The following is a 14,000-nucleotide window of genomic DNA, read 5'->3' as shown; positions in this document are numbered from 1 at the left end:
TCCAGAGAAAGTTCTTCCAGCATAAACACTACCCCCGGACAACACCCCCCCCCAGACAATTCCATCCTCGCTGCAAAGGCGCCCCAAAAAATTTCTTGCAGACGAAATTGCCTGTAAAACTCTCGTTAGCAAACTTTATTTAGTAAAAACTTTTTTATTTAATTTCTGATCGTTTTTCAGGTCAAGTAGGAAATCCCCCCTAAGTGGAAAAATTTTCCAGGAAATCTCCCCCCCCCCCCCAATGGAAAGCTTTTCCCTTGGAAAATTTACCCATGGAGAATTTCTCCTGGTGATAATTCTCCCCTGGAGAATTTCTCTCCTGGAAAACCCCTGCGTAATAATCTCCCAAAGAATTCCAGCTCAGCTGAAAATTTCCCCTGGACAATTCGACAGAACATCTTAACATGTAAACTTTTCCCTTTCCCAAGTTTCTACGGCCATCCCTTGTGCACAAAAAGACAGGGGGGGGGGGGGGTAGAAATATATAAAATAAGTGATAAAAATAATAAACGGGAGCCGTGTGTTCAACGCCCTTAGTACTAAGTCTGTACTAACACGTTAACTATGATCATAAAAGTGTCAAGCGCCTCACGTAACATTTATTTTCGTCACCAGGGGTGGTTGCACTAAGTTGCTGGCAATAGAAAGCGGAAAGGGCTTATTCCAATGAATGATTTTTAATGAGAGTTTAAAGGAAATTAAGACAGAGTCAAGTACCGTTTTACCGTTTTTTTTTTGCCACATATGAACATTGTTTGGCCCAGAAAGTGCCTAATTCACACAAACTTGAAGATGGACAATCAATTAAAATAGCATTAAAAAATAATCAATTATTTTCGTCGTCGTTACAAATCAATTGATAAAATGAATAAAACAATGAAAGAGAGTTCCAACACTTTTTATCAATTCCACACTAGCTTGTACACTATGACAATACAAGCTTCCTATTGGTCATATAGCTAAGAATACACCCAACTTATGGCAATAGAAAGTTGAGCTTAGGCCTTAGAACCACCTGTGCCTCCAAAGGTACGTAAAACATCAAGGGGGAGACACCAATCATCGCCAAGTTAGCTGCTGTAATGACATCCTCTCATTCTGGTTGAACCGAAGTGTGCGGTTTGTGTAGATCCCTCTGGTAGAGACGGCGCACCGCTTTCTGGGTTTCCCCCAACTATGACTGCTTGACTGCAATATAAAGCGGTTTTTTTAAGTCTATGGTCACCCGTGCGGAGGAGATGTCCTAAATATCTCCACTGCCGAAGTCTGATGGTGTCAATCACTAAAGTTTACGGCGGTTGCGATGGGATGGGCTAGAAGGATGGGCTAGAATGTCGTCTTCTTTTACCAGTGAATGTTCAGTATTCTTCAGAGCCAGGAGTTGTCAAAGACCAAGACTTTTCTTTCTTATTCTTAATACAGGTGCCATGTTTCTATGGCGTAGAATATTTATAGCATAAAATTTCATTTAAATGACATAGCTTCATCCGCAGACAAAATTTCTGAGATTCCGTACTTGATGTAGTCTATTGAAAGCTCTAGTTGCTAAGCCTATTCTGGTGACCATTTCTCTCATTCCAGCGATAGTTTTCTCAATGACGCTTCTCAGGTATTTGAATTGGGCAACTTGTTCAACATTATTGCCTCCTTGTTTAATAAATAAAAGAGTAACTTGTTGCCATGCTTTTGGTTTTCTCTGTATACACCTGCAGACCAAGATGGTTAGCATGTGCCATAATCTCATGGAGTTCTTGAAGTCTTTTATGCATGACTCAAAAAACTACTACATCATCTGCAAAATTTAGATTGTGGACCTAGACTTGGAGGCCTAGTCTGAGTGTTCCCCTTTCTATTTTCCACGGGATACAATCAATCATTATTATAAAAATTAAAGGTGACAGAACACACCCTTGTTTTACTCTATTAAATAGAATCTATTGAATCTATTCCCTTCTATAGGATTGAATCCAATAGAAGCAAGTTTAGCCCTCCGGTGACTTTGACACACCATTCGATACCTTCACACATACGGATAATAATCACAACCATATAAAACTGTGTGGGGGAGGGGATTTTATTTTTTTAAATGATTTTTTACACCCTGAGCCAAGGCTCAGGGTGTTTTTTCACAGTTAAAAAAAAGTCTGGAAGAATAGGAAGATAAGTCTGCAAACCAAGATTAGAATATTAGAAGCTACAATGATGACAGAGGTCAAATATTGCTCTGAAGCATGGACGCTCCGAAAAGCGGATGAAGATTTGCTAGATGTTTTCGAGAGAAATTGCTTAAGGATTGTTCTGGGTACCCGGCTGACTGACCGTATTTCAAACAATAGGCTACACGAAAAATGTGGTTCAATACCGCTCTCTAGGGCTATAATGAAAGAAAGGTTGAGGTGGTTAGGGCACGTTGTGCGGATGACATATTGCCGAAGATTGTTCTTTTCGGCCAACCTTCTAGGGCTAAACGGAAAGCAGGTCGTCCCCGTCTGGGGTGGGAGGACGTCATAAAGAATGATTTAAAGGAAATGGGAACTTTGTGGGCGGGGGGTAAAAATGGAGGCTTTGAATAGATTGGGGTGGAGGAGGAGCGTGTGTAGCTGTGTTGGCCTCAGGCGGCTTGGTGCTGCAGTGAGTTGTTAATAGTAGTAGTAGTAGTAAAAATCATATGATCATTATTAAAGGCTGAAGGTACGGGCTACCAACAGAAGGATAGGCCAGCAAGATTTGTAGAGCAAGTTGAGTTAAAAGAAAAACTTCATACGCAAGTGGAATTTAAAATAAGCAAAATAGACAAAATGTTAGAGGGAAGCCCTTATCAACTAAAATAAGACTTTTAATTTTTAATTGGATAGGTGTGGCAGCAATTCCCTCCTATAAAGGTTATTTTGATTTTAAGTTTTATTTCTCTCTATCTGTTTATTGTTTTAAATTTAGTATTTGTCAATACACACCAAACAAAACGAGTTATAAAATAGAGACGTTGTAAATACCTTACAATCAGGATAGGAATAGTCAGGCATAAGATAAGTACAAGGACTTACGTAAAAAATGGACGACATGCTTCCATTTCATCCAGGGTCTTTTTAATATCTTCTATTAATACATTAAAAGCCTGTGTTGAAGCAAGTCCAGGGGGAACGTCAGATACCATTGTCTCTAAGGATAAGAAAACAGAAATTCAAAAGAAATAAGACGAAAAAAGACTTCACTATGTGTAAGGAACAGTATAAATAGTATGGGATCTAAATACAGTTCAAACTCTTAGGGGAAATTGTGTCACAGGATTTTTGCCTCGCAAGGCTTGATAACAAAAGATAAGGGTACTCTTCTCGATACTATGCCTTTTTTATACAGGAGGTATTTAGACAACTGTTAGGACAGGTCCTTTCCCACTGTACATGTCTGAATCAATATACTGAAAACTTCATTTGCATAGATAAATAGCTATTCAAGTCTAGCAAAAAGTCATAATCTAGAGTTTTGTCAGTCAGTGTCCTTGAGGGAAGAAGAGATGGAGTAAGGTCTTGAATGTGCATTCCTAGATTTTAGATCCATCCCTGAGAGTTTTTTTTTCTTTTAGGGGAAAAAAAGAAAAATTTATTTTCTTACAAATATTACCTGGAGGTAGTATTTTTCTTAGGACATCTTTTTCTTGCATTACCCAATCATTTTCATTTTGATTCCTCTTGCCTTTATGATTAAGATTGGGGCAGCCCCATTCTACATGTGGCTCATTAGAATTTCTAAATCTATTACCCGATCATTTTCCCACAAGGGGAGGGGCTGAATACTAAATGACAGTTCTATTTTTCTTTGTTAGGTCAAAAACATTTTTTTTAGCTATGATTAATATCAGTTTAGCCTACCTTATTTTTAGGGGCAAACTTTGGCAAAAAAAAAATGTTGACAATTGCACCATAGGCACACAATTCACGCAAATAACTTGTAAACGTGGGCCTCCTGAGGAATAAGATAATGCTCTTGTAAACAGTCTTGCATATTACATGAGTTAGATGACATTTATCTTCACTCTCTCCTTCTCTTAAGGGCCCTGGCCCTTAATCAACTTGGATAAACTTTGCAGTGAAACTTTCAAAATAAATATACAGATGAAATGAAACTCAAAGAAAGTGTTTTGAGAGGTAGATATAGGAGATTTAAAACACCTACTCAGGGCATTACTAAGGTTCTGAATACACTGCTGAAAACTTCACTTTCCTAACTTAACTACTTTCTAAGGTAGTAATTTGTTTCAAAACTATTATATATTCATCCTATTTTATTTCATTATGCTAACATGATTCTGCTTGACTTTTCTAAAACCTTTGACAAAGTGTGTCACAATCGACTTGCAATTAAATTGCGCGTAGTTAAGCTTGAAGAGAAATCCCCGCTCTGGATCCTTGATTTTCTTTACTCGCCAAACCAATGTGTTCAGTTGTTTGATGACTCTGGAGATCATATTCTTTCTTCCTCAACGAGTGTTCTGAGTGAAGTTCCTCAGGGAAGTGTCTTGGGTCCTACATTACTTAATATTTTCATCAATGATGCTCCTTGAATTATCAGCAATAATTTAACTCTTTATGCAGATGACCTGAACCTTCTTAGATCAGATTTGTTCTGTGAAGATCATATCCTGCCATAAAATAATCTTCAACAGCTGGGTCACTGGGCAGAGGCCTGGCTTATTGAGTTTAATGTTGTCAAGTGCCATATCACTCACTTTGGCATACAGAATCCATGCCGCTCTTATTTTTTCTTATGACATCCACTCCCCTTTGTAAATAATGAGCAAGATCTTGGTGTCACTATTGACAACGAATTAAAATTCAGCACATGTTCTAAGACATCTGCTGCTGGGGCTAGTTCAACCTTGGGTTTGATTAAGCATACCATCTCCACTCGTTCCTCTAAAGTCATCAGACTTCTTTATAAGGGACTGGTGTGTCCTAAGCTTGAAGTTAGAATGTCACTTGCCTCTCTATATTTTAAAAAAAGATATAAAAGGTCTTGAAGATGTCCAGAGACGTGTCACTAAAGTGATATCTGGCATGCAAGAGCTTTCCTACCTGTAAGACTATCAAAGTTGAATCTCCCTACACTTGTATACAGGAGAAATAGAGGGGATGCCATTTTAGCCTTTAAGTTATTGAGGGCTAACATTCTCCCAGCATTATTCCCTACTGTTAGCACCAATTCAAGAACTAGAGGTCACCAACTGAAACTTGTCAAGCAGTCTACAACATCTGGAGTCCATACTCAATTCTTTCTCAACACGTGTTGCCAACAATTGGGACAAATTATCTAATGAAACTGTTACTGCTGAATCCGTTGATGTTTTTAAACAAAGGCTCGATGCTGAGTGGTCCTCCAAAGAGTGTAAATTCTATTGGGATGCTATTGAAGATGGAGTAGCACCTGGTCACTAGCAATTCTTGCATACAATTAGTCATCATTCTGGAGCCCTACAAGGAGAAATCCTTAGATTGCTCCTAGCCGCACTTTAAGGTAATTAGCATTAACCAAACTTGACTTCTTTAGCAGTATATAAAAAGAGTACGTTTAATACATAATTAACAAAAATTCTCTCATCAGTAATTTTATCAACAAAATATGAAATAATGAAAATTTGAAAAAGAAAGAAAATCAGTTCAAGTTTTGTATGTAGCCTATAACTATATCAGGGTTAAGTTTACTTAAAAGACAGATATCACATAGGAAGAAAACAAATATGCCACTTAAATCCCTATTTAATATTTTTTCCAAATATAATAACCACTGCTGTCATAATTCCATAAATTTTTTTTTCAAATTAGCTTTGCTTAACATTATTTGTCAATTGTTGATGGAAAAAAACACCAAAAATAATGGCAACCTAAGAAATCAACTATTTTTGTATATAGCCTATGACTTTGCCTGCTCTAATTAGGGAGGGGAGGGGGCTAAGATACAATTGCAACAGTAGTGATGCATATATTTAGAAAAAGCAAAGAATATAGAGTCTAATAGTATATTTCTTTTTTTCCTATCTAATTTCTGTTTTGTCACTGACCTTATCTGGTGCTATAAGGGGAGCTGGGACACAATTGTCACAGTAGCAGTGTTTATTTGTTTATTTAGAAACAGTTCTGAATAGGCAATTAAACATTTGGCTATAATAGCTAAAGAGCCCTAGTGACATAAAATGTAGTATTCAACACTCTTTCCACATATAATCCTCCTTGCCATGGAATATATATTCCACCCACCCCTATAGGGCCAGATATAGCTATAGGCTATATACAAAATTTCTGAAGGAAATACTAGGCTACAGGCTACTAATAATATTTCTACTTTATAATATGCAGAAAGTTTCTGTAAATTTAATTTTAATGATTATCACTATTTTGACCTATGTTTGTCAATTGTTATTCTTGAAGAAATAAAATTATTTATTGTATCAGTAATGATCTTAGTATACCATGGATCTTATCCTGGTAACCAGGAGACTGCTCTGCTACCTACTCCAGGGTGTAGTAGCCTATTTTTTCACTATACAACAATGAAAAACTGGATGTTATATACTATTTGCAACAATTGGAAAATGTGTATTAAAATGGAAGGACTAACAAAAATCTGGTTAGTAGAATTTTTTTTATTATTATAAAATAGAATAAGAAACCTACTAGGCTGGTTGAACAGCTAATTGCCTTTTCAATAGTTAAATCACTGTAGAAATCTCTATTATGGCATGTGGAAAATAAACTGTTGCACTATTTGATTTATCTAAATTTGCTTAATAGGCAAATAATTATCTTGAATGTTTTAACCATATATAATGCTAGCAATTGCATATGCACTGACATTAAACATTGGAGCCTAATTGTGGTTTGTGGGTATATACCTTAGGCTTGGGCTGAGAGTTTGAAAATGCAGCCTAATCTTGTATACAGGATCTTAAAGCTAGCACATAGTGTCTAAATCAGACAGGCTCAACTATGAATGCTGTATATTCAATTTAAGACAAGACTTGCTAAGTAGGATAATTGTGTCTAAACAGCCTAGGCTGTCATCTCAGGTTAACTTTTTTTACTGCTAAGCATCAAAAATAAATTCCCCAGATAGTAGTCAGTCAATTCTAATTTGTCTATTCCCAACCATCAGCTAATTCCAAGAACGGATCCAGAGGCTTAATTTGGGATGGGCAGCAGTGCCAAAAGGAGAGTGGAACAACACCCCCCCCCCCCCCCTCTACAATTTTGTATAAAATAATTGAATTAAGGCCAGGTTTACTACCAATACAAAATAATGCAATGGGAGATCAACTGGATCACTTTGGTGCTTGCACAAGGCATTGGGAAACTTTGTTGAGGTTGAGATTGTCACTAAACATTGATATCTGTTGGTCAATCAAAGGCAACCCCAGTCAAAGGGAAGGTTAAGCACTTTTAGCTGTTGCATCTGGTGAATTGTAGTATTTTTGATTGCTCTTTGATACCATCACAGTGTTGTAAGTTTGCAATATACTGTGAAAGGATAATCCAAGCATCTGGACACCAACATGAAAGGCTCCTATAGAGATAAAACAAAAATATATAGAAAAATCCTCTCTCAAAATATAATGTCTGAGAATGCACCCATTGTTTAAATGACAATGTTTGTGGATGAGGGAATTATTTCTAATGATGTTACCAGTGCTGTTGGCAAAGGTACTCAAAAGCAAAGAAAAAGGGCAAGGAATAACAAAAAGCCTAGTCAGTTGGCAGGGAAAAAAGATAAGTTTTGCTGAGGCAGCAAAACTTATCCCAATCAAGATAAAAAGCAGACGCCGAAAAAGATTGGCAGAAGATAACAGTACATTTTGATGCAGTTGACAACAAACTCTTGAGCCAGTTTAATTTGTTGTCAAAAATGTTTCTCTATGAGACTAGAAGAGAACTGAATCAGGTTCAGAATATGACGTCAAGAAAAAAGGGACAAATGGGTAGGCTAAAGGGGTGATAAATGGTGCTAGTATACCTGCCCCTAGTAGCAGGAAATGTATCTTCCAAACAATATTACCATGCAATAAATTTTGTTGAGGTATTCTAGAAAGGGTAGTTGACCTTCCTGCATGTGAGAAAAAATAAGTAAAGCTAGGTCTCATGTCAAGGGAGATGTGAAATATACTCACTTAACTATTGACACAGACTTGGCTGAAGAAATTGAGAAGCAAAATTTTCTACTCCCAATTGGTATGAAGTAACAAGTGATTCTTAAATCTCTTTACAGTAGGATGCAAAGCCATTCACCATAAAGAAAGATACAACCCTGACCCTTATAATAGATGAAAAGCTGGTATCTTCATCACAACTCTAACCTATTTCAGTGCCACCAAATGATATTAAGCACTGTCTGAGTACTAAAGGGTATTATCCTAAGAACATTGGGTTAATCTCTACCAAATACTATTTTAGATTTAGGAAGAAATTTAACGCATCTATCGATGCCTTTTCTTATGCTTATAAGGAATATAATATTCATTTATATTGTAATTGTGTTTCTGCCCCTCCCCCTATAAACACCTAACCCAACCCTGAATTGGCCGATCTAGGGGGAGGGGGGCTGAAATTCATTTCTGATAGAAATGATTATTATATTTGTAATCAGCATAAAAAAAAGGCATCAAATGGTGCATCACTTTTGTCCTAACTCAATAATATGATTTGGTAGAACTTTACTGAACATTGTAACCAGGCTATAGGATTTTCAGTAAAGTTCTACAAAATCATATTATTGAGTTAGGACTAAAGTGAATACACCATTCGATGCCTTTTTTATGCTGATTACAGATATAATAACCTTTTCTATCAGAAATTAATTACAGCCCCCCCCCCTAGGCCTATATAGGTTATACCTAACCTACCACTGAATTGGCATTTATCGGGGGGGGGGACTGAAATTCATTTAGGATGGAAATGCTTACTATATTCGTAATCAGCATGAAAAAAGGCATTGAATGGTGTATTCACTTTAGTCCTAACTCAATAATATGATTTTGTAGAACTTTACCGGATTTTCCTCAAAATTTAATATATATAGGAAACCCTGAGAAGGGGGGCCTAACCCATTCCAGGATCCACTAAAGGCAGGAGGTGGTTCTAATTGATAGAGTAAAAAGATTATACTTTGAAAGAAGGTAAAAGGCTTAGATTAGGGGCTATTGAGAAGGGAACATGTTAAGTAAACAATTTTTACTTCATAATATTCAGAATAATTGTGGCCTAACTAGCCTAATACATTTTACCACAGCTCCACAATAACTTACCTCCCTCCCCTTCATGTGCAAATGTGTAGCCTAAATTATGTATTCCCCATGCATATTGCTAATAAGTCTCTCATCTTTTTTCTGGTCCCTGATTTGTCATAGTAGGTTCAATTTACTGGTACAAGGGTTGAAACAAGAGAGATGCCTTGGCAGAAAACATGGACAATATATACTTTGGGCTATATAGGCTAGGCTATTTGCAGTTTTGCACATTAGGGAAGGGGTTTGGGAGTAAAGTAGGGTATAACTGGTGTAGCTGCAGTCAAAATGTGTTCACTACAATTATTCTGCATATTATGGAGTAATTGTTTTCTTAACATGGTTTCTTCTCAATAGCCTCTACTCTATATTTTACAAACAAATGTTGGATGGAAAACTGAATGATACTAAGCTGTACTCTTTTGTTATTATTGATTGAAAAAAAAACTTTCCGAAAAATAACTTTTTGAAAGAAAAGTAAAATCTTAAAACGAGTGAAACTTAAAATGAATATGCAAATCAAGCTTGAAACAAACAAAAATCACTAAAAATCAGGGTTGCCGAAACTCTTAGAGACAAAAGTGTCCAAATCAGCCAAAAAAGGACACTTTTAGTGTCCCTCTAGAAAACTAGCCAAATACAGGGTTGCCACTATTAATTTTCAAAACCTGTGAAAAAAGGGCCAAAACACCTGTGAAATTCGTCCTTCTTAGTTCTGCTTCCTAGCTGTCTGTTACCTGCATGAGTTCTGCAGGTATTTCCAGCTTTAACATTTACACTACCTATAAATTAAGTTTAGTGCCAGTTCAATAAGAAGAGATGGCAGAAAAAAATCGTCATTAGAATGTAAACAGAGCGAAACCTTTACCTATTTTAGTCGAAAAGAAAAGAACCAACCATAGAGATACATTTTACTTCGGCATTTTCATAAGTTATGCGAAAAAGATACGATTCTTTGATCTTCGGTAGCTATTAAGGATCTTTGGGTGCTACAAGGTCCGAACGGCTATTGCAACAAAATATCTATTTTGACCTACTTGGTTTTAAAGTTAAAAAAAAAGACGTCGACCATCTTAACCACTCAGCCAACTGGTTGGTCAAGTGGTTAAAATCATTTAACAACTCCTCTATCTTGCCGTTTTCTGAAAATTTAGAAGTAGCCTTGAGCAAAAATGACGTTTTGAGAACTAAAAAAGTGAGAAGAAAAGGCCGATTGAAATAAACTTGCTTGAGTTATACTCGATAAAAACTGGCGACCAGCGTTTGACAAAAAATAACAGCTAAAAGTATAGAATATAAAACAGAAACATTCGCTAACGGCTATAAATAAAATTGAGCCGCAACACTGCTTTCCTGCGAAACTCCTTTCGTTCTATGACAGCAGCGTAATAATAGCCATGTGCACACGGCTACATGCCACAGGGATTTACGCGGAACACGCCAGAAGGGAATGGCCATTCACTTCTTCTTTCCAGCCTTCTCAGTGGCCTTTGTGACTTTGCCACTAGCAGTAGGTGGATCCTTGAAGTTGACTGACATGATGACAAACGTCAACCATAAGATAAAAGAAAAAGATGGATTCGATAGCTCTAGCATACCACATTGGTTAAGACTTTAGGTCCTATTCCTATTCGGTTGATAAATAGTGTTCACACAGGGCGCAAAAACATTTAAGAAAAATCCGAAGCTTAAAAGTAAAGTACAATTTAAAAGCAGTCGTATTTATAAAAAAAAATGAAACAAATAAAGACAATTGGTTTTTGATTTGGAAAAATGTCCAAAAAGTGTCCTTTTTTAAAAAGCTGCCTTTTTTTGACCCAATAGTGTCCCGGTGTCCCTCAGAATGAAAAAATGTCCAAAAGCCACTAAATGTCCATTTGGCATCCCAGCTACAAACAAGAGTTTGGGTATCGCCTTCTTCTCTCACTGTAAAAGTCTAATACCTTCTGCGTCATTGGTGCTTTACTGAAAAACAATTTTATTACAAGTATTTTCGTTTGTAATTAATATTGAAAATAATTATTAAAATTACAGTAAAATTTTGAACTGATGAAATTTCATCAATTAATATCATTATACATCAAACATTCAGTTTAATTTATTAGTTCTGTCTAAAATTGTTCAAGATGAATATAGTTTCACTACCAACAAGAGTTGGATACTGCCCCCTTCCTTAACTGTAAAAACCAAAAGGCTACTACGTCATTGGTGCTTCACTAAAATTCAATTATATTACAAATATATTCTTTTCCAGTTCTTATGGCATTGAAAATAAAATTACAGTGAAATAAATTCTTGAACTGGTGGATTTTTCAATAATTAATATCATTATATATAAAATATTCAGTTTGATGTTGTTTATACTTTCCAAGACTGTTCAAGACGCATATAGTTTTCAAAAAAGCGTCAATGCTGCAGCAGGTTTTAGACTTCTACAGTGAGAGAAGGAGGCAATACCCAAACTCTTGTTTGTAGTGATTTTTATTTGTTTCAAGCTTGATTTACATATTCAATTTAAGTTTCACTTGTTTTAAGATTTATTAATTCATTTACATTAATATCTTTTGTATGTTTGTTTGCATTGATTGTTTATTTAATTTCTGTTCATTTTGTTTCATATATACTTCAGTAGTAAAATATTGTTTCTTTGTTTTAATCTTGATTTTCATATTCAGTCTAAGTATTACTCATTTTAAGATATATTTATTAATTTATATTATTACTTGTTGTATGTTTTTTGCTATGATTGTTTATTTAATTTCTGTTTGTTTTGGGTTTTATTATTCTTTAATAGTAATTTCTGGTCGTTTTGAGTTTTAATTTTGACAGGTATTTATATCTGCTGAGCTTAAATTTAAACACAAAGGACGCCGGGGTCTATAGTAGAAGTCGAGAACGAACTAACGGCATTTGCGGATAATTCACTTATGGCAAGCTCAGAATGGAACATCAAGTTTCTCAAAAACGAAGCTACAAGACATTCTTGAAGAAACGTACCTGTGGATGGACGCAAATCATCTAGGCATCAAAATTGACAAATCGAGTGTTTTATTTTTTTCACGTATAGATTCGGTGGCTCCTGATGTGATTGGTATTGAAACCTCTCGTGGATTTATCAAGGGACCAGAAAAAGGACACGTTCGTTACCTAGGGGTTTTAATCGACGAAATCCTCTCTTTCAGACACCAAATGTAGCCTTAGAAATTTAGAAAAATCTTGTTTGTATTTTTAATAGGTTTTTATTTTTTATTTCGTTTAAAATTTTAACCATTTATTTGTAAATAATTTTATCAAGCAAATTTCCAAATCGAAAATAGTTTATATATTAACATATAATTTACTATCAATGACTTCCACGATTGCTTTTCTTTCTGGAAATATAACGCAGTAAATATTACATTAATTAGCAGGTACTTGATCTAATAAAAGTTTAATTTCTATATCAGCAGTTGATTCACTTTTATACATATTCGTTTCATGCTTTAAATCATCAAAACAAAATAAAGGAGTTCATGCTAGTATCCACGGCTGCCACCAGTTATTGTTGTGAAAATGGTACTGCACCACTTACTGGAGGGGAAGCCTGACTGGTGCCAAATATTGTAATCGAATGCCCGCGCTTACCTCTACGGTTCCGTAAATACATAGTGTATTATTACCCTTTTACGGTTTATCCTGCTCTAGGGTATGGTAACGTGATAGAACGGTCAAACGTTCAAACTCTAGGCCAAGGATGTCCCCAACTTGGGTTACCACTAATATCTATTGCTATCTCTTTGGAGGGTAGATGGAGCCCCCTGTCCATATACTAAATGACAGTATAAGATTTTCAAGATTTTCCTAAATTTCTAGGGCTGCAATGCATACAATCTAACCAAATAACGCGTAATTACTCAAATTATTTCTAGCACATGTTTTGGATTTCCACCCAAAATTCTTTCATCGAGTGAAAAAATTCTGGAAAGAAACCCAAAAGTTACTAAAAGAAAAATTATTTCTGAGTCAGAAAATTTGTTTAATAGAAATTTCATAGGCAGTGCAATCGAGCTGCCTAAGTAAAGAGCGATGTTGGCACAATGTATTATTATTTTTTTTTATTTTAGACTAGGGCATTACGTATCAAAGGAGTTGTCGCAGAAACTCCGAAAAGGGTACATTTGATTGCAAATTGGAGTGGCTAGTGCCCTCTTTTATTGTCAAAAGTGATTGGAAGGCAACTAACACCCCTTCCACGCCCACCATTCTCTAAACACATCCAATCAAAATTTTCAGATAGCCATTTTGTTCAGCATAGTTGCTTTCCGGATAGAAATTATGTTTTTGAGGAGAACACTCCCCCAGAGCTCTCAGGGCAAGGGTTGTAAGTTCTACCAAGGAGACCGATATGATTTTTGTAGAAAGTGTTGTCGTAGAAACTTCAAAAAAGGCTAATTCGATTGGAAATACAAAAGGGCTAATGCCCTTATTAATAGTCAAAAGTGACTGGAATGCAACTAACCTTTCTCTCACATCCACCTTTTGCCCAAACATATTCAATCAAAATTTTGAGATGGCCATTTTCTTCAACGTAGGTGAAAGTTCTGAAAATTGGGTATTTGAGGATGAAAACCCCCACAGACGTCAAAGCAAGGGTTATAAGTTATGCCCTGGACCATCTAAGGTTTTCATAGAAAGTGTTGTCGTAGAAACTTCTAAAGGGGCTCATTCGAATGGAAATTGAAATGGCTAGTGG

General features: G+C 36.0%; 1 protein-coding gene across 1 annotated transcript in view; it reads right to left on the bottom strand.

Annotated features, from left to right (window-relative positions):
- Window positions 1-9,750, bottom strand: part of l(2)k05819 (transmembrane protein 94-like protein l(2)k05819) — a 259,706-nt gene extending 249,956 nt beyond the window's left edge. Inside the window, exons 1-2 of the mRNA XM_089102832.1 lie at window positions 9,732-9,750; window positions 3,045-3,159 (exon numbers count right to left, since the gene is read on the bottom strand). Coding sequence (XP_088958958.1) covers window positions 3,045-3,154 — 110 coding nt within the window. The 5' untranslated portion in view covers window positions 3,155-3,159; window positions 9,732-9,750. The remainder of the gene's footprint in view (window positions 1-3,044; window positions 3,160-9,731) is intronic.
- Between the last annotated feature and the right edge of the window lie 4,250 nt (window positions 9,751-14,000).

This window comes from Artemia sp. Qi Xiang Cuo, chromosome 17 (genome assembly GCF_049724085.1).
Source record: "Artemia sp. Qi Xiang Cuo chromosome 17, ASM4972408v1, whole genome shotgun sequence".
Lineage (NCBI taxonomy): Eukaryota > Metazoa > Arthropoda > Branchiopoda > Anostraca > Artemiidae > Artemia > Artemia sp. Qi Xiang Cuo.
This window is presented reverse-complemented; position numbering and strand designations above follow the sequence as displayed.